General features: G+C 34.0%; 6 protein-coding genes and 1 long non-coding RNA gene across 7 annotated transcripts; 4 read left to right on the top strand and 3 right to left on the bottom strand.

Moving 5' to 3' along the window:
- Positions 1-504: 504 nt before the first annotated feature.
- LOC9303160 ((R,S)-reticuline 7-O-methyltransferase) lies at positions 505-3209 on the bottom strand. Its single transcript, XM_021018702.1, is given in 4 exon segments — positions 505-887; positions 1314-1548; positions 1550-2044; positions 2046-3209. Coding segments are annotated over 4 exon segments (1107 nt in total). The 5' UTR covers positions 2075-3209; the 3' UTR covers positions 505-539.
- Positions 3210-3528: 319 nt separating this feature from the next.
- On the bottom strand, positions 3529-6295 carry LOC9305176 (O-methyltransferase 2). The gene is made up of 2 exons (XM_002867041.2): positions 5263-6295; positions 3529-4098 (listed from the first exon to the last, which is right to left on the bottom strand). The coding sequence occupies exons 1-2, from the start codon at positions 6043-6045 to the stop codon at positions 3775-3777; spliced, it is 1107 nt and encodes a 368-aa protein (XP_002867087.1). The 5' UTR covers positions 6046-6295; the 3' UTR covers positions 3529-3774.
- A 1652-nt stretch (positions 6296-7947) lies between these two features.
- LOC9305175 (egg cell-secreted protein 1.4) lies at positions 7948-10029 on the top strand. The gene has a single exon (XM_021019181.1). It carries the CDS (start codon positions 9525-9527, stop codon positions 9888-9890), a length of 366 nt encoding a protein of 121 aa, XP_020874840.1. The 5' UTR covers positions 7948-9524; the 3' UTR covers positions 9891-10029.
- A 250-nt stretch (positions 10030-10279) lies between these two features.
- Positions 10280-12889, top strand: LOC9303159. The gene is made up of 3 exons (XM_021019496.1): positions 10280-11083; positions 12068-12253; positions 12353-12889. Exons 1-3 carry the CDS (start codon positions 10655-10657, stop codon positions 12638-12640), a joined length of 903 nt encoding a protein of 300 aa, XP_020875155.1. The 5' UTR covers positions 10280-10654; the 3' UTR covers positions 12641-12889.
- On the bottom strand, positions 12825-15092 carry LOC9305174 (lysine histidine transporter-like 7). Its single transcript, XM_002867040.2, has 5 exons — positions 14618-15092; positions 14376-14509; positions 13823-14238; positions 13586-13717; positions 12825-13455 (listed from the first exon to the last, which is right to left on the bottom strand). The coding sequence occupies exons 1-5, from the start codon at positions 14884-14886 to the stop codon at positions 12970-12972; spliced, it is 1437 nt and encodes a 478-aa protein (XP_002867086.1). The 5' UTR covers positions 14887-15092; the 3' UTR covers positions 12825-12969.
- A 3568-nt stretch (positions 15093-18660) lies between these two features.
- LOC110226804 lies at positions 18661-19223 on the top strand. The gene is made up of 2 exons (XR_002330717.1): positions 18661-18763; positions 18870-19223. It is a non-coding gene; the product is annotated as an uncharacterized LOC110226804 (long non-coding RNA).
- A 1260-nt stretch (positions 19224-20483) lies between these two features.
- LOC9305173 (cytokinin riboside 5'-monophosphate phosphoribohydrolase LOG5) lies at positions 20484-22359 on the top strand. The gene is made up of 7 exons (XM_002869056.2): positions 20484-20926; positions 21014-21111; positions 21220-21250; positions 21330-21429; positions 21593-21663; positions 21774-21917; positions 22033-22359. The coding sequence occupies exons 1-7, from the start codon at positions 20819-20821 to the stop codon at positions 22156-22158; spliced, it is 678 nt and encodes a 225-aa protein (XP_002869102.1). The 5' UTR covers positions 20484-20818; the 3' UTR covers positions 22159-22359.
- The last annotated feature ends 1073 nt before the right edge of the window (positions 22360-23432 follow it).

The following is a 23432-nucleotide window of genomic DNA, read 5'->3' as shown; positions in this document are numbered from 1 at the left end:
TAAAGGTGGCGCGTGTTATCACCTTATTAGTATTGGGCTTTTTGGGCTTCTTAATGAATATTTAGTTTTTTATTATTTTGGAGTTTCTTATTTTCTTTACATCAAAAAAAAATTTTGGTAAAAAAAATCAACGAGATTAATATAAAGAAATGTGAAATTACAAATAAACAATACAAACAAGCCTTGATTAATTATTCTCACAAAACACAATTATTCACAAATTTATTGAGGGTTTTTTCAAAGGAATTTTTGGTTTAGTTCTTCTTTAGCTAGGATTCAATCTCTCATATCCTTCTTTTAAGATAGATACGAGATGATAAGAGCATCTCCAATGATCCAATGATGAGAAACTATAGAAATTTCTCAAATATAATAATTTAATACTTTTGTAATAAATAAATTATTTGTTTAAATTTTAATTAATTAAAAAAAGCTTTAACCAATAAAATGATGCTAAGTGTTAAACACAATGTCTTACAGTTTCTCAAATGAGACATTGTGTCTCATTCTCTCTCTTACTTTTAATTATTATTATTTTTTTAATTCTTTAGACACTCCTTGAAATACTCCATTGGAAACGCTCTAAGAGACTGAATATCATCAATGTCCCGAACCTCATATCGAGCAAAGCCAGCTTCTTTAAGAACAAAGTCCCATTCTTTCAAAGTTCGTTCTTTCCCTGTGCTTGTGTGAACCATCATCACCATGTCAAGCTGCAATCTCACGTGCTCTAACTTGTCATCTCTTTCTTCTACTACCATAGTATTTTTCTTCTCTCCGATAACACACTCCACTATCAACAGTTTGCCGACATTTGGTGGGACAGCTTCTTTGCAATTCTTCAATATCTTTATGCAATCTTTGTCTCCCCAGTCGTGTAACACCCACTGCACCCCATTCAATTATCACATTTTACGTATTAGACCACGTTTGTCTTTTCCCACATACTTTTGATAAAATCTGCAAATTTTTATTGAAAGCGCACCCAAAAAAAAAAAAAAAACATGAAAATGACATGACAATGCAATTTCTCCATGTTGTTTAGTATATTAAAATATCTGGTTATTGGTTAACAATATCTGGGGAAATTAGTAGTGTTTGCTTTATTTGTTGGGTACTTGATAGTGGTTCTACACTTTCTATCAATTGATTCGCTACTTTGGTGTAATATCTTCATTATTCATGTTTTTGGAATGGTAAAAATAAATACTGAAATTTAAACATCCAACTTTTCCAAAAAAATTTGGTTAGACATCCGAACCCTTTTGATAGTTAATCAAAAGAAGATCTAAGAGTATGTAAATAGAGTTAACCTTGATGATAACAGCGTCGCATGCGGGAATAGAATCAAACATATCGCCCTCAACATTCTCAACACCGTCCAAGACTTGAGCAACTTCAATAACATGAGGAAGATCAAAGTTGAATCCTTTGATCCAAGGAAACTCCTTCACAAGTATCCCCATCGTATCTCCCGTACCTCCTCCTACGTCAACCACCGTAGCCACGCCGTCAAACAAGCCGTGACAAGCTCCCGCTACACGTGGCATCACAAGCCATGGCCTCGTTGATTAGCTCGCTGTGGCACGGATTATCTTGTGCGAATGACCACAGATCCTTACCGTGCACTGCATCAAACGGTGGTGGAGTTGAACCGTTGGCCGGTGAAGAAACGACTGAGCTCAGCTTCAACCATGGAGCAAGCATCTCGGGACTTGTTTCCAAGAGAAGCAAAGGAGCCTCCGATTTTCCATCACGTTTTGTGATCATCATACGGCGAGAGAGTGGCGTGTTAGTGTATCCTGTGGCTAAACCATCTTTTGTGGGGACTTCTTTGAAGAGTCCTTGGTGCACAAGAAACCTCATTATACGGCGGAGATGTGAAGGAGAAGCAGAGACGGCAGAGGAGCGTTCGGTTAGTGTCACGGGCTGTGACGAAGGATGGTTTTCAATGGCTTCTGGTATTTTAAGATCAATGGCACACTTTGCAGCTGCAATATCCGCAAACCCAAAGACATACCGCCATATATCTAAAGAAGCTTTCATCTAATAAGTTTCTTTTACTTTCTTCCATTTTGTTTCTATCAAAGATTTTGTTAAGTAAATTAAAAGACAGGTGATTTGATTTGAGGAATTAGGTTTCCTTTATAGTGATTAGAAAATAGAGGCATATTAGTAGTTTTGGTCTTATAAACTATAAAGTTTATTAATTCAATAATCCAAACTTAGTTTATGATCATTGTTTTTCTTATGGGTTTATGACTTTCGATCACCGAATATTATAGATTATTGTCAACAAACGAACACATATCAGCGTACCTGTCGAATATCTCGGACACACGTTTATATATGAACTTAGGGACATGTCTTTTTTTTTTTTTTCATCGAACTTAGGGACATGTCATGTGCGCTTCATAACGCAGAATGCAATCGGTAAGCCCGTCGCTGGAAAAGAGGCGATTCTTTGGTCCAATAAGAAGGTGACGTGTGTAAATCACCCTCGTTAGTAATGGACTAATGGGCTTTTGGGCTTCTTATGAACAGAAATACGATTTACACAATATTTTTTTTTTTTTGTATATTTATTGTAAGTTGGATCAAATTAAAATATTTCTCACTCTATATCATGCTGTTTTGGAAATTAAACTCGATAATGGTTGCAACAAAATAGTCGATCGATTGAGAAGGATAAACTCCATGGATGTACTGTGTGAAGCTATTAATCTATGAAGTTAGTTTTCTTATCAAAATCAAAATCTCATTGTAAGTTGTAAAGTTGTTGTAACCAATTAAAACTAAGCAAAAATAGACTTAAAGGTCCAACTATGGGAGAACTTGAGTTGCAATACAGTTAATGAAAAGAGAATAGCAAAAAAAAAGGTTTATAAAGAAGTAAAAAATATATGGAAATTTGATAATAGGTACTTGTACAGTTGTACTAGATGAAGTGGATTTGGTTTTAATGTTATAGTTGAGAAACTGAATCAAGTTCAAAAAAAAAAAAAAAAATTGTACGTTGGGGATTGTAATGATTTGGGTTGGAGTTGGACCTCTTCTTTACACTAAAATATTTTTATCTCCCTAATCCACTAACACTGTCATCATAACCACGTAATATTTGGGTCTTTTTGTTGGACCACATCTTGATGTTGACAGTATGAATGAGAACCTTAAGGTATTTATTGATACATATAGTTTTCATTATTATCAATAATTATATTTTTCCACAAAATCAATATTTTACAAGATAATTTAAAATAATTTGGAAAACTAAGCAAGTTAATTTTTAATTTGTTTTCATGTTAATAATATAATTGTAAGATTCCACATTGTATAAGATTATCTATATTTATTGATACATATAGTTTTCATTATTATCAATAATTATATTTTTCCACAAAATCAATATTTTACAAGATAATTTAAAATAATTTGGAAAACTAAGCAAGTTAATTTTTAATTTGTTTTCATGTTAATAATATAATTGTAAGATTCCACATTGTATAAGATTATCTATCTTATATAGCCTTTAACAATAAATAAAAGCAAATAATAGGTGAAAATCCTTATGTCAACATACAATCAACGAAATTAATGAAAAAAACATGTGAAAATACAAATAAAAACAACACGGCTGATACTGAAACAAGCCTTAATTATTATCACACAACACAATTATTCACACGTCGTTATGTATATACCACATTACCACCAAACAACAACCACAAATTTATTGAGTTTTCAAAGGAAAGATATATCTTTCATGACCTTCTTTTAAGACCGATACGCGATGATAAGAGACTGAACATCATCAATGTCCCGAACCTCATATCGAGCAAAACCAGCTTCTTTAAGAACAAAGTCCCATTCTTTCAAAGTTCGTTCTTTGCCTGTGCTTGTGTGAGCCATCATCACCATATCAAGCATCAATCTCACGTGCTCTAACTTGTCATCTCTTTCGTCCACTATCATCGTCTTTTTATTCTCTCCGATCACCGATTCTACTATCAATACTTTCCCGTTATTTGGTGGGACCGCTTCTTTGCAATTCTTCAATATCTTTATGCAGTCTTTGTCTCCCCAATCGTGTAACACCCACTGCATCCATTCAATTATCACATTTTACGTATCAGATATATAAATATAATTTATTTAAATATGATTGAAGCCCTACATTAGAGTATTTATATCAAGATTTTTCAAATAAAAAAAATTAATGCTGGAAAACTAAGGAATTCAATACAGAACCAACTATAAGTTTCGTGCTTTCCTATCTACTTTATGAGAAGTACTTATACTGTATTGTTAATGCTGAATAAAAAAAAATACTGAAAAAATAAAATGATTTGGAGAAAATGCGCAAAACAAATCCTTAAAGTGAGATTCTGTTCAATTTTTAATATATAAAAGATGTCTTATATATGTACTGTATTGGTTAATAATATCTGGGGAAATTGGTAGTGGTTGCTTTATTTATTTGATACTTGATAGTGGTTGTTAACTTGCTCTCAGTTGATTCGCTACTTTAATATGTCATATCCAAATTATTCAGGTTTTAATGGAAGATGGTAGAAAATAAATATTAAATGTCTACATCCAAATATTTTCAATTTCTTTTGTCTGTTTGAAAAAAATCGGATTTTAGAAACAGTAAGCTCGACAATTGTTGACAAAAACAAAAATGCTTTGACAGAAACAAATTAACTTAATTAGAATTAAGAAAAAATTCGTTTTCACTTCTTTTTATATAACTTATTTGTTACCGAGCATACCGACTGCAAAACCAGTGGCTAGTACCTAGACCCTAGTAGAAGTGTTAAAAAAAAAAGTGTAGAACCATCGAATCTGTCGGTTTTACGAACTTTTAATTTAAACTCTACGTGCAACCGAAAATCTATTTAAAAAAAAAAACTAAAAAAATCATTTAAAAAAAGGGAATAAAGAAAAGGACAACTACAAGTTTTTAAAATAGAACGTAAACACAAACGTAATACAAAAGAAACAGATAATAATGTATACTTAATAGTTAATACTGTATAGCTTAGTACGAGGCTGATTGCGAAGTTAAAAGAATGATGAATTTCTAACATTTTACTTTAAAATTAAAAGGTTAGTTTATAACAATTAATTCAATTTATTCTTGTCTTTTATGTGAAATTTGATTTTGAATACTAAATTAAATGAAAAATGTAAGAAAAAATTAAACTAGATTTTAGTGAATACTATTAATCAGAGAATAAAGAGTACGGAAGTAGATATAACCTTGATGATAACAGCGTCGCATGCGGGGATAGAATCAAACATATCGCCCTCAACATTCTCGACACCGTCCAAGACTTGAGCAACTTCAATAACATGAGGAAGATCAAAGTTAAATCCTTTGATCCAAGGAAACTCCTTTACGAGTATCCCCATCGTCTCTCCGGTACCGCCTCCTACGTCAATCACCGTGACCACGCCGTCAAACAAGCCGTGACAAGCTCCGGCTACACGTGGCACCACGCGCCTTGCATCACAAGCCATGGCTTCATTGATCATATCGCTGAGGAACGGATTATCCTGCGCGAACGACCACACGTCCTTACCGTGCACTGCATCAAACGGTGGTGGAGCTGAACCGTTGAACGGCGAAGAAACGACTGAGCTAAGTCTCAACCATGGAGCGAGCATCTCGGGAGTTGTTTCGAAGAGAACAAAAGGAGCCAGCGATTTGCCATCACGTTTTGTGATCATCATACGGTGAGAGAGTGGCGTATTAGCGTAGCCTGTGGCTAAACCATCTTTTGTGGGGATTTCTTTGAATATTCCTTGGTGTACAAGAAACCTCATTATACGGCGGAGATGTGAGGGAGAGGCGGAGACGGCGGAGGAGAGTTCGGCTAGTGTTACGGGCTGTGAAGAAGGATGGTTTTCAATGGCTTCTGGTATTTTAAGATCAATGGCACACTTTGCAGCTGCGATATCTGCAAACCCAAAGATATACCTCCATATGTCTAGAGAAGCTTTGGCTTCTTCATCTAGTACTCTTCTTTTAGTTTCTTCCATTTTTTTCTATCAAAGATTTTGTTTAGTAGATCTAAAGACAGGTGAATTAGAGTTGAGAAATTAGGTTTTTTTTATAGCGATCAGAAAATGGGGGCACAATAGTAATTTTGGTTTTATAACGACACAGTAGTAATTTCTGAACCGGACTGAACCCAACATGTTCAATGAATTTAGTGTGTCAATAAATTTATTGTTCGACATCAATATGACATTTAAGAATTCGATTAAATATTTTTTTATTAAGATAGAAGTTCAGACCACCTGGTATTTTGTTAGTTTACCACTCATTTCTTTTTTTTTTCTTTTTTTTTTTGTGAAGGTTTACCACTGTCGATTACCGAATACTATAGACGAATTATTTGTCTTTGTTTGCATTTGCAAAACAGATTGTGAAATTAACCCTTAATGAATTATATTGATTTATTTTTTGTGGATTCCTACTAGATTAAAGACTTAATTAGTCTCAAGCTAGTAACAATTAAAATATGTAAAAAGACCGACGTTATTAGATAAAATTAAATAATACTAGTCGAGACAAAAGGAATCGACAAGCTTCGGTGTTTTGGCCTACCAACTTTGATCAACCATTCCGTCTTGTATATTACATGAAACTTACGATTAATGACTATGACTCGTTTTTTTCTTTTTTTTTTTAACTATGACTTAAATTTTACTCTCTCTTTCATTATATAAGATGTTTTAATGATTTTATTTTATTTTATATATATTATAAGATGTTTTACAAATTTCTATATAAATTTAAATGTATTTGACAATTTGTGACCATTAATATTATGCAGTCTTTTTTTATTGATTTAAAACTTTTATAATTAAATATAAATGTTATTTAAAAAAATAATAATAATAATTTAAATATATGTACATTTACCTTAAACATTTTTTTATTTTGAAACAGAATACTAGACATGTCAATTAGGGCCAAAGCCCGCGGGCTAGCCCGGCCCAGCCCTGAAAAACAGTGGGCTCGGATTTCAAATTATATGTCCAGAAAAAACCGGGCCTTTCGGGCTAAAGGGTTTTCTGGGCTTAGCCCGGCCGGGCTCGGACTAGCCCGAAAAGCCTTTTAAAAAATATTTTGACCCTTTTTTGTTAATATTTTCGTTTAATTGTAAGATTTGTTGTAAAAAATTTTTTTAATAGAGTTAAAAACCATAAACTTAGCTTTTTGTTGTGTATTACTATAAATCGAAAAAGTAAATATTAGCTCTACTACCTAATTTGAATTATTTTGATTTTATATTTTATCTAGTATAAGTTTAAACAATTTATTTGGATTATTTATTTGATTTTAACTCTCTTTTAAAAAAACTAAATTAGCGTTATTGGTTATTTAAATTTTGATTGACTCGTTTCATATATAGATTATTTTTTAAGAGATATTAGAAATTATAAGTTTGTTTTCTGTTATCGGAAGAAAAGCCTAAAAAAGTCCGGAAAAGCCCTGTAACCCTGTTAGAGCCAGACTGGGCTTTAAAATATAGGATCGGAATTTTTATGGGCTGGACCGGGCTCAAATATATACGGATTTTGCGGGATTTGGGTCGGGTCGAGTCGGATTAGCCCGATTGACATGCCTATAGAATACCTAATTTAGACTTAAACCTTTCCTCTTAATATAATGCATTCACAAGCTCTGTTCAACCAGACGAACACATATCAAAGTAGCTGTCAAATGTCTCGGACATGTGTCATTTGCACATGAAAAAGAAAATCCTCATGCAGAAAGACTTCTATTATACACGTACACATGTACATCAGTACATGGATGATGTTTCTATTGCAAGTTGATAAACTACTGTGACGATATAATTTCAGTTCAATTAGCCTTGCTTTGAATATATATCAAAACATACTGGGGTAGTATCATCTTTAATATATATATATATATATCAAACTACTGTGACGATATAATTTCAGTTCAATTAGACCATATATTAAAGATGATACTACCCCCAGTATGGACCCTATGCGGCTATGCGTGTCTTGGTTTCCTTAGATATATTAATGGTAGTGCCAAAATAATGTTTAATGTAATTTTGCTAAGCCAGAAAATTACAGATGCACAACTAGTGTGGGTGGGGTAAGACGACAAATTTTTTAACCGTGTTTACTGTCACTATTGTCTATAGATATGCATGTACGCTTGTTAAGTCACTTATTACGAAAGGATTAATGAATTATATATCATTAATGTATTAAAATTTGCGATTAGCGTTTGACGACGCTTTGTAAGAAAGGACTTCTTTCAATTTACTAATAGAAAGCTTTAATCATGGAAGTAATGAAATTGCGCTAATCTCATGTGATCTGTGGACGTCAAAGATTTTTTTTTTTATAAAATTAAACTCCGTGGTGGAGTGTCGCTAATCTCCTGTACTGTTGCTTTTTAAAACTTTTTATGTTTTCATGCATTTTATATGGTAACAAAAAAATGCATTAAGATGCAAGATTGTAATTGAATATAGGCATATAGTAAGAAAATATATATTAAAAAGAAAAATTAAAGGAGGTTTATTAGTTGTGTCAAGTTGGAAAAACAAAAGTTCAAATTTGGCTTTGCAAATATTAACTATTTAGAACATTGTTATTTCGAACGCATTTCTACTCTAACTAGTAGTTAAAACTTAAATGTTTCATTTTAAATCCATTTCTTAATTTGGCTTTGCAAATATTAAATTTTTTGAAAAAATCTAAAACTTCCAAGGATTTTCCAAATCAATGATATAATACACAACCAATAAATTCCTCTAAAATTGAAAAAGTAGAAGAGTTTGCATATTTGGATGGCATCTTTGATATTTGTGATCACAAAAAAATGTTGAATCAGAGCATGGACGGCTTAAATACAAATATCCTACACATCTTATCACTTGACATGATCATCTGAAGTCCTTTTTTTAACATGTTAAAAACAAGGTTGGTGGTGTGACATATCTATTCTTGGTGGAAAATATTTCAAAAACACCAGTACAATATTTTGTCCGAGACTTTTGATGCCGGGACCATGATCATGCTCGATATTATGTCTCTAGATTTTGCCTTCATTGGATATGATATTTGTTCTCTTCAATTTGTTGTTGTCAACCAAACTCTTCAATTAGAGTGGATTGCCAATTACAAACACATTAAGTATTTAAGTATTCACAACTTCGGACCTATTCCTGAAATCGTTTTCCATCAAATATCATTTTCTTATATGTCTTTCAATCAAACACCATTTATGCCTTCGACATAATAAAGACCTTTAGTCAAACCAGAGAATTAACGGGACATGAGTTATTTAAGAAAGCTTTAAAATTCTTCCGTTGCTTATATGTTATAGTAACTTATAAACAATTATGTATTCTAATTTAATTACATAATTTAATACCGTTTTTTTTTATTCCATCCTATAAATTCTAAACTGCTTTCCCTACCCAAACCATCCAAATATCAAAGCAAATAGAAGTCAAAGAGAGATGGGAAACAATTCAAGAGCTATTTTCTCTTTATTCTTAGTTGTAGCCATATGTGCTGCAATTTTAATCACTCCTGGAATAGCTCATGACGACAAAACACCGCCGCGCTCACAATTTCCACCGGATTTTCCTATTGATTTGGAAAAATGTTGGTCATCACTTTTCAATACTCAGGGATGCGTATTCGAACTTTTAAAGTCAGTTTTTTCTGGTCAGTTTGGAAATGTTGGAGTTGCATGTTGCAAAGCATTCTCGACCATAGATGCTAACTGTTGGCCTCATATGTTTCCGTTAAACCCATTCTTTCCACCTTTGCTTAAGGACAACTGTGCGCACATCGTCCCCAATTCCCCCACAACCAAGTGAAAGCGAAGAATCAAGTGACTTGATGCTTTATAATATAGTCGAATTAGTTTAGTAATCTAAGGAAATTCTTCTATACATGTTCTAAGTGCCATATGAATATCATCCAATAAAGTCCATTTGCGTAGTAAATTAATTAAAATTATGGTAATTTATTAATTTACTCTATTCTGTCTTTTTTTTTTTTGGTGAATTACTCTATTTCTGTCTTTGTTCACGAATAAAAGATTTAATAACTTATAGATTAGTTAGCAAATTCAAGAGACTTATACAATAAAATAGCTGAATCTTGTAGTTTAATTGATGGAAGTGGCGAAATAAATGAAAGATCCACAATTGACCCAAAAATCACAATAACTATTTTTTTTTAATATCACAAAACTTAACGTAAGTAATTCTGTATGATATAATTTGCATTTGAGAGATACATTAAAATGATATATTAATTCTCGCTATTTTTAATGATATATAAACCAATAAAACAACACTACCGAATATGTCACAGTTCGATCATATAGCTTTTTAACGTGTAATAGAAACACACTTCGATTGGCCATTTATTTTTATATTTAAGTTTGAATTGTAGTTTTCTATATTACGATTTTTTTTTTTCTTGGTCAGCATCACCCGTTACTCTCAATAGTAATTTCTTTCGTTTCTTGCACTGATTTCCCATTTCATTTTCCCAACTTCTAAAATAGAGGTCACAACAAAAATATTATAAAATTTCCAAATCAAAATCAAAAGCTTAATTTATTGAGAAGGAGATGAGAACGTGGCCGGCTAGATCTTCGCCGCAAAAGACGAGGAAGCCGGTTTACGTCGTGCATAGCCCACCAAACACAGACGTAGACAAGTTATCAACCGGATCAGGTTTTAGCCCATTCGGGTCACCCCTTAACGATCAGGGTCAGGTCAGCCACTTCCGTCATGACTCGGTGGCCGAGTCATCTTCGAATCCACGATCGTCAGGACCATTGAGAAACGAGTACAGAAGTGTCCAAGTGCATGATCTTGACCGTCGAATCCATAAAGATGAAGATTACGATGAAATGGACGGCCCAGATGATGAGAAGAGGAGAAGGGTGATGAGGTTTTACTCGTTCTTGTTGTTTACGTTGGTGTTGGCCTTCAATCTTTTTTGTCTCATTTTGTGGGGAGTTTCCAAATCTTTCTCACCTATTGTCACTTTGAAGGTAATTGATCTCTTCGAACACAAATTTTAGGTAAAATTTTTACATTTTCTATTATCCAAAATATAGTTTTATGAAGTATAAGAAGAAATAGTTTTCGGTTTAGATTGTGTTTAGCTATTACATTAATATTTTGCCAAAAAAAATAATTTATTAATTGATGACAAAGATGCATGTCATGACTATGGGGCGATTGGTAACGACTTTTAATTATCGCTGTAGAGATTTTGACTGTAAAAGCTTTCGCTGTAGAAACTTTTGCTTTAAGGACTTTGACTGTATAAATTTTATAACTGATTGGTAAAGAATGTGACTGTAAAAATTACAATTTTAAATAATTACCAAATATATAGGAAAGTGGATCTTAATAGAACAAGAAAAAAAATTAATTGTAAATAAACTAAAATTTTTCAAAAGTTAATTTATTTGTGAATGTTATGAGAGTTTACATGTATATGTGAAAAGAAAAAAAAGAAAAACTATAAGCTTTTAATTTATTTATTTCTAAAGTCTCATTTAGGTGACTTTAAAAAAAAATTGAAAACAAAGAGTAAAAAATAAAAAAGAGACTTTGAAGGCTTTAAAAATTTTTAAAGCCAAAAAAACTTGATTGGGGAAAATAGACTTTTAAAACTTTTAAATTTTTTCTAAAGCCTTAAAAGTCTAATCCAATCACCCCCTATATTCCATTGCGTTCATTTTAATAATTTATGTCAAAATCATCAATTTAATTAGAAAATTTGTGGAGTTAATTTTTTAATAATTTTAAATTTTTTTATAAGAAAATAATTATACAAAAAAATATCATATAAATGGATTTTTTTTGGGTATGAAGTATACAAATGGATTTGCAGGTAAATGAATATAGAAAAACTTATTTATATAGGTATTGACGTATTGTTAAACAGAGACGGTTAGGAGATTTAAAAAATAATTTTGCCTAAATAACTTTTCTATCACAAATTGAATATTCACAAAATTAATCAGGAGATGGTATTGGAGAGCTTGAACGTGCAGTCCGGGAACGACCAATCGGGAGTAGTCACAGATATGCTAACCCTAAATTCAACGGTCAGGATCTTATATAGAAACCCCGCAACTTTTTTCACTGTCCACGTCACCTCCTCTCCCCTCCAGCTCAGCTATTCCCAGCTCATCCTCGCGTCCGGTCAGGTAAACCATCTCACATCTTATTAATTAAACCGGACCAGTTATTGATTCTTTTGAACTAAATTAATTTCCCTTTTTTTGTTTGTTGTGTGACAAAAATAGATGGAAAAGTTCTCTCAACGAAGGAAAAGCGAGAGAATCATTGAGACCAAAGTTTTAGGGAATCAAATTCCTCTGTACGGAGGCATACCGGCTCTTTACGCCCAACGAGCTGAACCGGACCAAGTCGTTTTGCCTCTTAATCTGACATTCACGTTACAGGCTCGAGCCTATGTGCTCGGCCGATTGGTCAAGACTAAGTGTCACTCGAATATCAAATGCAGCATCACTTTTTATGGCGATAAACTTGGCAAGACACTTGATCTCTCCAAGTCTTGTTCTGATCATTGACCAAAATGAACAGCATCATGATCTGTTCTGATTTAGAGAAGATTATATTATTTCATGATTTAATCGGTGAGATATACATGTAAAGAGGGACGAAATTGTTTTAATCTTTATTCTTTCAGTACCTCATCTTTCATTGTCATAGAGCGTGTAGATACTCAATATATTTTGGAATTAACACTTGTTATAGTGTTGTCATCAATTTCTTTATAAGATTTGATCGAAATCAATAATTACAAAATTTGAATAATTTAATTGATTATATTAATAATCCCAAGGTTACCTCGTATGCCACGAATCCTATTTACATTCTAAACAATTGCAAGAATGCTTTAGGGGCTGAAGAAGTTTGCATGCAACCCCTTTTGAGCCAAACGCATAGCCGAGGCAACCAAAAGCAAGACGCTGAGAGAAGCACCTAAGCAACCCACCAAAACGTTGAACAACCACATTGGGCTTTTCCTTTGGGGCTTTTTGATAGAGATCCACATGAAACATGGATACGTAAACGTCACAAGCAAGGCTATTGCTCCGATAAGAACCGCCAGATAAGGCAAGAACGGGAACCCAACGGCTATAGAGAAACAAACCAAGCTCAAAAACACACGCAACATCATCCGGACAACGATGGATGCAGGCTTTTGTTTCTTGGTTATGTAAACCATCTCTATGTTGTCACACGCCGGCATTAAGTTAATCGGATATGAACATAAGCAAGAGAAGATAAACGTTAGGTGTATGAAACAGGCTGCTCGCTTCGAGTGCTCTTGTGTGTAAAGTTTCAAATAGTTGCCTACAGGACCTCCTGTCGCCGGAATCTATTATATATAAAAATTAACATTCAACCATCAATTGTTTCAAACACTTGTGTGTTTACTATTTCTATTTTTGAAACGTAAAAGCAAACATAAACACACAAAAGATGTAGTGTGTTGTGCTTTGACATACCTTGTCTCCGTATGCCCAATATACAACAAACGTTAGTGGAAACATACAAATCGCAACGAGAGCATGAGAGATCATTACTGCTCTCCACATTGTCTTACTTGAAGGGTTCTTTGAATCGGAAGGAAGAGTACCCTACAAATATCACCCCAAAGAAACCACACATGTTAATACCAAACGAAAGATGAAAAATGTTTCGAAAACATCTAATTCATGTTTTAAATGCGAGTTCTCTAAAACCTGTATCTCAAGGACGAGATTGTTCCCGCGATAGACTAGAGCTATCAATCCAATAGCGTTGAATATGTGAACGAAACTTTTATCCGCTGTAGCATACGATACACTGACTTGAGTCTTTTGTGAATCACTAGTTACAGGTAAAATCCATATCACGGTGCAATAAGCAACGCCCATAAAAGCACCGATCAACGAGACTCCAAAAAGAGAATTTAGATTTGGAAACTGAGACATGATCATCGCAATGCAGCTAAAAACCAAGAAGCATTGCACGGAAGTAAGTGGCGCTATGTTGTCTTCAGACATAATTTGTAACAGTTGTTGTAATGATTTCCCTCCTGTTATAACCAGAATCGTACAAGCTCCTCCAGAGAGATACATCACAGGGAATATCCCGAGAAGTTTCCCAAGCTTCGCACCTAATTATAATGTTTCATTACAACATTATAAACGGTTTCAAGAACATAAACTTCACAATAATTCCAAAGCTCAGAAAACGACAAACTCTTAAAATAAATCAAGAGAGAATTGAGAATTTTATTAAATCGTTACATACCAAAAGAATGAATTGCGAGTCTCACGTATCTGCTCATACGTATTCCCGGAACCGCTTCGTGGAGATGAACAAGAAGCCACGTCGTGTAGAGCTTCCATACAAATCCCACCGTTAAGATTATCGTTCCCCATACCCTAGAAAAATAAATAAATCTTTAATTATTCACACACACACAAAAAAATCAAAACGATACTCAAAGCAGAGTCGGAGAAAATAAAGAGAATTATGATTAGATTTATTACCATCCGAGTGCTGCGAAAGCTGCAGGAAGAAGAATCACTTGGAGACCAATACCCGAACAGAGAAGATGAAACGTCGCCGTATATACATTCCCTTTTCTTGATTCCGTGATCGGCAACCACTCTTCTACCGGAATCCTCCCACCATCGCCGCCGTTTTTGTCGCCGGAGATTGGTTGTGGATCCGTGGAGGGGGCTGGTGACATAAATAAAGGAGAACCACCACTTTCTTGTGATTCCAAATCAAACAATTTGGCCAATGCTATAGACATCGTGTAAAAAGTTAACTTTATTTTCCTCTAAGTACTTCAATCACGTTATTTACGTAGAGCCACAGATTGAATGGCTATATATATATTTTTTCTCTGCATTCCTTGGATTTATATAGTATAATTTGTTCGGTGGCTGTGTTAATATATTGACTTTGAATCTCTTTTTCCAAAACATAAATTTTTCTTGGGGAATTGTTTTTTTCTGTTTAAGTGCTCAAGAGAATCTCTTTAACACTAAACAATTCATATCTCTAATTACCATATAAGAAATATATTCTGAACGGTAGAAATTATTACCTATGACATAAGCATTAATGACACGAGAAAGGTGACGTAATCACTTATGTCACTTTCAAATACTCAAAAGCAAGACCCACTGGTATAAATCGAAGTCTTCTAATTTTGTTCGGTAGCTTAAAACTAAAGTCAGGCTAAGAGTTAACCAAACTAGTTTGCCTTAGGTTGTGCTCATTGTTCAATTGGACTTTGATTGCTCTTCGGATGTTTTGGTCAACGCAGGCATCAACTTTGAGATGAGCTCCCTTTATCGTCTCTTTGTATACACGATTAATAAGTATATTAATCAATTAGTTAGTTAAAAAATGATAAACGTGCGAGGTTATTTTGACTCGACTTTTGTTATAAACAAAAATAATTTAAAGTATGAGAAAAAAGTTTATAGAGTAGGATCTAGTCATCTACTTTTACAATTCTAGTTATGTGAAGCCAAAGATTCAAAAGCAGCTTCAAGTCTAGTGGTAAGTGAGGATTAGCTTCAAGTTTAGCTTCAAGCCAAAGTTTGAAAAGTAAGTTTATTGGTAAGTAAGTATATTAGTTGGTGCATTTTCCTTCTATATGCTATAGAATATATTAGTTGGGTGGGAAGCGGAAATCTTGTTTACTTACTATTATAATATGATTATATGAATATGCAAGCTAACCGGATATCGGGTTCGCTTTATATGTTAAAAGTAAAATTAAAACTGCTTAAAAGTATGAAAAGGAAAAAAAATAGCCAGACATGGCTATCTCATTTGGTAATAATTAAGAGATTCAAAACCGAATTAAAGGAAGAAACTTGTATCAGTCAAACTAGCCCTTTGATAAAAATCTATAAGAGCTAAGAAACAATCTATTTACTACGTTGCTATCTCATTTGGACATTTGGTATATTTTTTTCTTTTTTCTTTTCTAGGTCAGGTAATAAGAAAAAGTAAGTGAACTAGTCGATTAAAACCAGTCAAGTAGTCAACTAAAAGTTGAGGAATTCAATTTTCTTAAATCGAGTTGATGATGACCAGAAACATTAAAATATATAAGTTTTGGATAATCCATGTTTAAATCCTTAATTCAATACTCTTTATCTTCTATACAATATCATCTCATTCTTACATGAATAGCAGAATAATGCAGTTGCGATTTGTAAACGAGTAATGGCGCAAGCGCAATAGCTAAGTTAATCAAACCTTCTATTTGAACATTACGTTTTCACAATTACCCAATTCACTTACTAAATTGACTTTGAATTCCCTTTACGTATTCCTCGTGATCATATATCGTAGTATTGAAAAGTCTTAGCAAACGTTTAGGAAATCACCCAATATTGGTCCTTTTTGCGTGTTTTTCTTTTTGAAAGGATAATGTCTGAAGTTGTTGTTTTGGACAGGATGTCAGAAGACACTATGCAAGTGTTTGCTTTTAATTACTAAAAAGTAAAAAGACATTAAATTTATTTTGGAAATTATAAAAAGAATGTCGTTTCGTAGAACTTCACACAAAAGCTCATCAATTCCCACTAACAAAACAGATCGAATAAGACATGAAATAATCAGAAGAATTTGTAAACATGAATGAATATTACGAATTTGATTGACGCAAAAGATTATTTATAATATTTCATTTTTCTTTTATTTGTGAAAAGATAAAATAGATACGGTGATAACTAGTATTACAAAATATATATTTAGAAAATCCAAATTATCTAGTACAAAGTATAAAAATCTGCATGCCAAACTAAATAGATTAAAAAGAAGCAAGTGATTAATAATGGAAAAACATTGTTAAATAAATTTTTAGAAGTATATATTACCGCGTTTGTGATGAAGTATGTTTTCTGACTTTAAGGATTTTCCTTGGTATAGTCACGCTTTATGTAATGATACTCCACATGGATTCCGTGTCGGGCTGAAATAATGTTGTGCCTTGTAGTACGGAGGAATGCAAAAGATAATGACATAAACAGTTATGTCATTTTCAAATACCAATTACTCTCATAACCTTAGCCTTCGCTCTCTTTGTGATACAAGTGGTCATGTGTGGCAACCTTAGCGTTCACTCTCTTTGTAATACAAGTGGTCATGTGTGGCTAACTCAAGTCAAAGACAAGGTTCGTTTGAGTTAGATTGTGTCAAGTTGAATAATTTTAATGAAACAAGTCAGCTTTGGCATTACCAGATTTCTTAGGGGTCGGTCGAGATACTAGTTGATGTTACTTTTGACTCAGCATTTTCTTTATATAAAAAAAGTTTTCAAAATAATAATGTAGCAGTACTCTACTAGTGGTCGAAGTTCCAAAAGTAGCGATAAGTAAAGTGGTCCTCTATTGAGGATTGGCTAGTAGCTAGGTTCCGTTTCTTTATGTGATGTATAGATTATATGAGAAACATGAAAGCAAAATAAATTATACATATTACTACTATATTGCTTTTGGTAATATAAAATCGACATAATTAAAGTAAAAGAAAAACAAATCAATTACTTTAATAATATTCAAAAGTGAGCCTTTATATTCATGGTGTTCTGATATACACAATTACGACGACCTGTAGTAACCAATTGCGAAGACCAAGTAAAACCGAACCAAAACATAAACATAAAATAGTTCCAGTTACGACCAACCAACTTACTTTAAAACATAAACTAATTCTAGAGTGACATATTGCTAAGTGTACAAAACTGCAAATAGTTACACCAGCTAGGTAACAAAGACAACTTACTTCTTTAATCTTAGTTTTAAAAGCATGCGTCGGACCCATCGGAAATTCACACTGGATGGCTATATTTTATTTCAAAGGAAATAATTTGATTTTCGATAGAAATCGCCATCGGATATTCACCCTAACTTTATTGCAAGAAAAAAAAGCTAAAAGAGAGAGAGGTGTGCGCATATATAATATTACAGATTCACTTTATTTCGTATTATATAAGAAAATATTTGTTTCACCTTGTCTATAAGAGCTTTAGCATTAGAGGAACTTTTAGCTAAACAAGTTCTCCTTCACCTAACAATTATTGATTGTATTTAGCATCATATTTTGGGAAAGGTAGTTATAGGGGGAGTTTAGCATTTCTGTGACCGAGTTAAGCATTGATCCGAAAACACATAAAGAAGAAACTATATGTTGTTGTGGTTTAGAAAAGTTGCAACTTGCAAGAGTACATGTAGTGTGTAAACAAACTAATAATGGAATGTTGTGTAAGGCGAAGAACCCTACTTGTTGACACATATACAGCAAGAATATGGGTCATGTTGTGGGATCCATCAAATTTCGCCATTAGTGTGGATCTACCCGAATTCGACACGTCCAGCCAAGGACGAAACATTGACCATGGAGAAAAGTGGAGAAAAACGGTTCGATGGTGATGAATGAACCATCTTCCTAGAAAAGAAAAGAAAAAGATATAGCTAACATTTTTGTTGTAGTATATTGATATTCCAAGTCACTTGACTGGACGAGTAATCATGCCCTGCTTCTTATGAGTAACGGCATGGTACTAATTAAAAACTGCAGTGTGGATGGTTATTTGACAATGGTTGTGGAAAAAGGCCAATAAGGTCGGTAAAATCTCGTGGCAACTTTAAATGGGTCAAATTTAGGTAAGGATGGATTCACATTGTGTATTAGCTACTACTATTGACGCCTTTTCTTATTCAAGAAGTTGTGTTTTCAAATAATACCAAACGCGTTTTCCTCTTTTGATAGGCTGGAAACAGAGCAATTGATGAAAAAAGTTGGTCACGATCTGAATTTTGAATTTGTTTTCAAAGTAAGAAAGCGAATTATTAAACCCGAAATTTAGTGATCATACTTACTTATAAGAGCGTGGTCTACAAATCCACCGCTAAAAGCCATCACAAGCCAAGAAGTTTTCTGATTGTCACATACACGTTTCATGATCGACGAGGAGGATGATGATGGTGAGAAATCGCGACTCGCTCTGCCAAAATACTGCAGCTTAGGAATCACGTTTCGCATCATCTTGCTCACAGAATCGCTAAATTAGGGTTTCTGATTCAGAGTCTTCGAATTGATAAATTAGGGTTTCAGCCCTGTCCGGTTTGGGTTTAACTTCGATTTGGCTTTGTCTCTTTTGATTTCTACAATTTCAGCTCATTTCGTCGAACCGGTGTCCTTCTAATTTCATTCTTATTGGGATTTATAACCCCACTTTTAACAGCAAATCCAAAGATGAAGTAATGAAATTAAATAGTATAGAGAATAAAATTGAACAATGCAAATCTCTGAAAGTCTGAATAGGATAGGGTTCGTGCAAACTCCAAGACTTGTTGAAGAATGAAATTGAATTTCCTAGGTTAATGTTTAATGTTGAGTCATAGAGAAAATTTTGTTAGTAAGATCATTCGTTTTCTATGATTGTTTTGTTTTTACCTTTTTGTCAAAAGTAAAAAAAATCAATGATTGTTTTGTTTTTACCTTTTTGCTCAGGTGGTCTATCATCAACTTTCGAGGCCCCAACCAAAGTTTCTGTATATGCGTTCAACAGCTTGAATATGGACTTGAAATACCTCTCAAAGTCCAGGCCCGTCTTAATATATTAATGGACCCTTAGCAAAACCAAAAGAAAAAGAGAAATTCTTAGTAATTTAAAAAAAAAAAAAAATGAAACAGAGCAAAAACATATTTGAAATGTTTAATTAATCTTCATTGTTTGGTAGGTGATATTGATAATGATGGCATTTGGTTCTTAAGTTTGAAATGATTGTATTTTGCATCATGTTTGGAAAATGTAGTTAAAGTGGAGTTAACATTTCTTTGACCGAGTCAAAGTTAGGCATTGACCCGTTAGGCATTGACCCGAAACACGTACAAAAGAACTGTATGCTGTTCAGATTTTAGAAAAGTAAACTACGTGTCGTCTTAGATATAATCCTACCAAAGCTGCAAGTACGTGTAATGTGTAACCAAACAAACTAATAATGGAATGTTGTGTCAGGAGAAGAACCCTACTTGTTGACACATATACACCAAGAGTATGGGTCACTATGTGGGGATCCATCAAATTTAGCCATTAGTGTGGATCAACCCGAACTCGACACGTTGAACCAAAGGACGAAACATTGAATGGAGAAAAGTGGAGAAAAACGGTTCGATGATGATGAATGAACCATCTTCCTAGAAAAAGAAAAGAAAAAAGATATACCTAACACACGAAGGTCTTATGACATCATCACACCAACTTTGAAAATGAAATTAGGAACGAGAGAAATTTGTTTTCAAATATGTTTTAATGAATGAAAACTTCTTCCCCCAATTTGATTATTAGAATTTAAGAGTTGTTTTATTTGGTTTTGTCACACTTATTTAAGTTTCTTTTGATTTTTAATTGATACTAAAGTGTTTTTTTTTTCTTTCTTTAACCACAAAAGCAACCACTCTTTCAACCATAAAAAGGAAAAGGAGAAAGCTTGTTACTTGATAACAATTGGATATATGGAACAGTAGTGCGTGTCTTTGTTGCTTTGTTACTTTGTTGTGTCTATATAATTTCTTGTCCTATTGTCTAAGCTGCATCACAAAGTGAAACAAGAATGAGTTAGCTTGAACCACACGTTCATCTTCCGAGAAAGAAACTTACTTTCTCCCAAATCCACAAGAAAGAAAAAAAAAAGTAAACTGATTTGGCTAAGAGAATGGAAATAGTGAAGTCGAGGTTCAAGAGGGTTTGTGTGTTCTGTGGTAGCAGCAGCGGAAACAGAGAGTGCTACAGAGATGCTGCCACTGATCTAGCTCAAGAGCTGGTTCGGTTATGCTTAAATCTTAATGAGAGTCTTGAAAACCTGAAATGGCTTTTGATTTTTCTCTGTTTTCTCTGTTTTGTGAAACAGGTGACGAGGAGATTGAACCTTGTGTATGGAGGAGGAAGCATTGGTCTCATGGGTTTGGTCTCACAAGCTGTTCATGAAGCTGGAGGACATGTACTAGGGTATGCTCAAATCTATGACCTCTTCACTTTAGTTTTATGCCCTCCACTGCTTTATTATCGATATAGTTGTGTGATTTGCTTCCATCTTGCTTTGCTTTTATGGGTTAGGATCATACCAAGGACTCTTATGGACAAAGAGGTAGCTTAAATTATGTTTTAGCTAAAATGGTTACTTTGTTTTCAAAAAGAGTTGCCCCTGAAAAGTGATTTTATAACAGATAACCGGAGAAACATATGGTGAGGTAAAAGCTGTGGCGGATATGCATGAAAGGAAAGCCGAAATGGCACGCCACTCGGATTGTTTCATTGCATTACCAGGTACATACTAACTAACTAGCGTAGATATCTAGTAAAACTTGAAAATGTTTTGTCATTCGTTAGGATACAAACTTGAAACTAGGTAAATTTTGATCTTTCTTCCAAAACAAGACTCATTTTGTAATTGACTTTTAATTTCTCTGTTCTTGCAAATGGTTATCAGGTGGGTATGGAACACTGGAGGAGTTATTGGAAGTAATAGCATGGGCACAACTTGGAATCCACGACAAACCTGTAAGTAAAATAAACCGGTATCACTTTCCACTGTTGGAATTGCTCTCTAAATCACACTAGCCAAAAGTCTTGATCTTTTGTGTTTCCACTTTGGGGGAAAAAAACTGCAGGTGGGTTTGTTAAATGTGGATGGTTATTACAATTACCTCCTTACTTTCATTGATAAAGCCGTTGATGATGGCTTTATCAAGCCATCTCAGCGTCACATCTTTGTCTCAGCCCCTAATGCCAAAGAGCTTGTCCAAAAACTTGAGGTGGGTACCCACCAAATTTTTGCTTTGCTTTTCTCTTGAGATTCTTATGAAGATAACAAAGACAAGAACTTTTTTGATTCGAGAAATCCATCTTTTGTTTTTTTATCTTCCTCAGGCATATGAGCCAGTGAGTGATGGAGTCATAGCAAAATCTAGGTGGGAGGTTGAGAAGAAAGTGCAACAGCCGCAACAAGTAGTGTTCTGTTCTAACACAAGCATGCAGACTGAGATTGCTCTCTAGACTTTTAGAGGGTCTTTTGTTTAAGAATTTAAAGTTTAGGGATACAATTATGAGAAGTATTTAAAGTTTGTTGTTCTTTTGGGTTTCTTTTCTCCTATATTGTTGTGGTTCTGAAGACGTTCTCATCGACCAAATCTTCTTGATAATTTATAATGGAAGTGGTCGGTGTTTGATGTATCACATCGATCGACTTGCTACTGCTACGAGCGGCTTCTCTAAATGTCTCAACGCGAACCAGTGACTCTTTCTCATCCGCCAGTGTCCTCTTAATCGTCTTTACCGTCAAACCAGCAGCATTCTTTCCTTCCAAAGACTTATGAGTGGGATTTGTATGCATGAGATTCTTTTGACGCCCAGTTCCATACTCTAGGACCTGCTTAAAACTATATCACCTGAGCTCCCTCTCTCGGTGAGCAACAGAAAACAACATGTGAGGTTTTCGCCCTCTCAAAGACACATATATCTTCCTCTTGGCCACCTGAAGCTTTTATTTGATTTTCCCTGCAGTTTGTCTGCGCCAGTTTTTCCCTTTACTATGTCTACTTAGTCACTTAATCACATGCTACACTTTAGAGACCTGCACCTCATATCTTTGAGTGTACTCCCCAACGACCAGCTTCTAACAAAACCTGGGAGAACTTTTCTTTTCACCATCAGATTGTAATCTTGGTTGACACTCATCTGTTTTCTTCCATTTTAACCACAATGAACCACCATGAACAGAACTTAACAGCGAATTACACCTTTTACCTCTCCCCCTTGTACCATCGAATGCTTCTCATTTTTGAACACTTGAAGATCTAACTGATCCCCGTGACACATCATTTGCATAATGCCTCACCTGAAGCCAAAGAAAACTTATGAGCATGCTTACTTTCCTGTATAATCATGACTCCACTTGGAACATTAAACCTTCAGAGTTTCTTGCATTTTTTACGAGCTTAGCTACAATCCTAAGAGTTTTAAACTGCTTCACTGTGCCTTTGCTCAGTTTAACAGTTCTGGGTAAATGTCTGTTCATCTTACTTAGACATTATGTCAGAACCCTTGGCATATAATCTTCATGACTAGTTCATCGTACCAGAAGAATCACCAAAGAACCATGCTTCCATTGAAGCTCCCCATTAAGTCGTGCTGGCCTTTTACTGATATGTCATGCCATTTTTGTCTCATCATACTTTATGCTAACAAGCAATCATGCAACATGCTCCATCTTCTTATTGCAGGAATCTTGAACTGTTTAGAGTAAATGTTCCTGTAATCACCAAGAAGAT

The sequence above is a fragment of the Arabidopsis lyrata genome, assembly GCF_000004255.2.
Source record: "Arabidopsis lyrata subsp. lyrata unplaced genomic scaffold ARALYscaffold_7, whole genome shotgun sequence".
In the NCBI taxonomy this organism is placed as follows: Eukaryota; Viridiplantae; Streptophyta; class Magnoliopsida; order Brassicales; family Brassicaceae; genus Arabidopsis; species Arabidopsis lyrata.
This window is presented reverse-complemented; position numbering and strand designations above follow the sequence as displayed.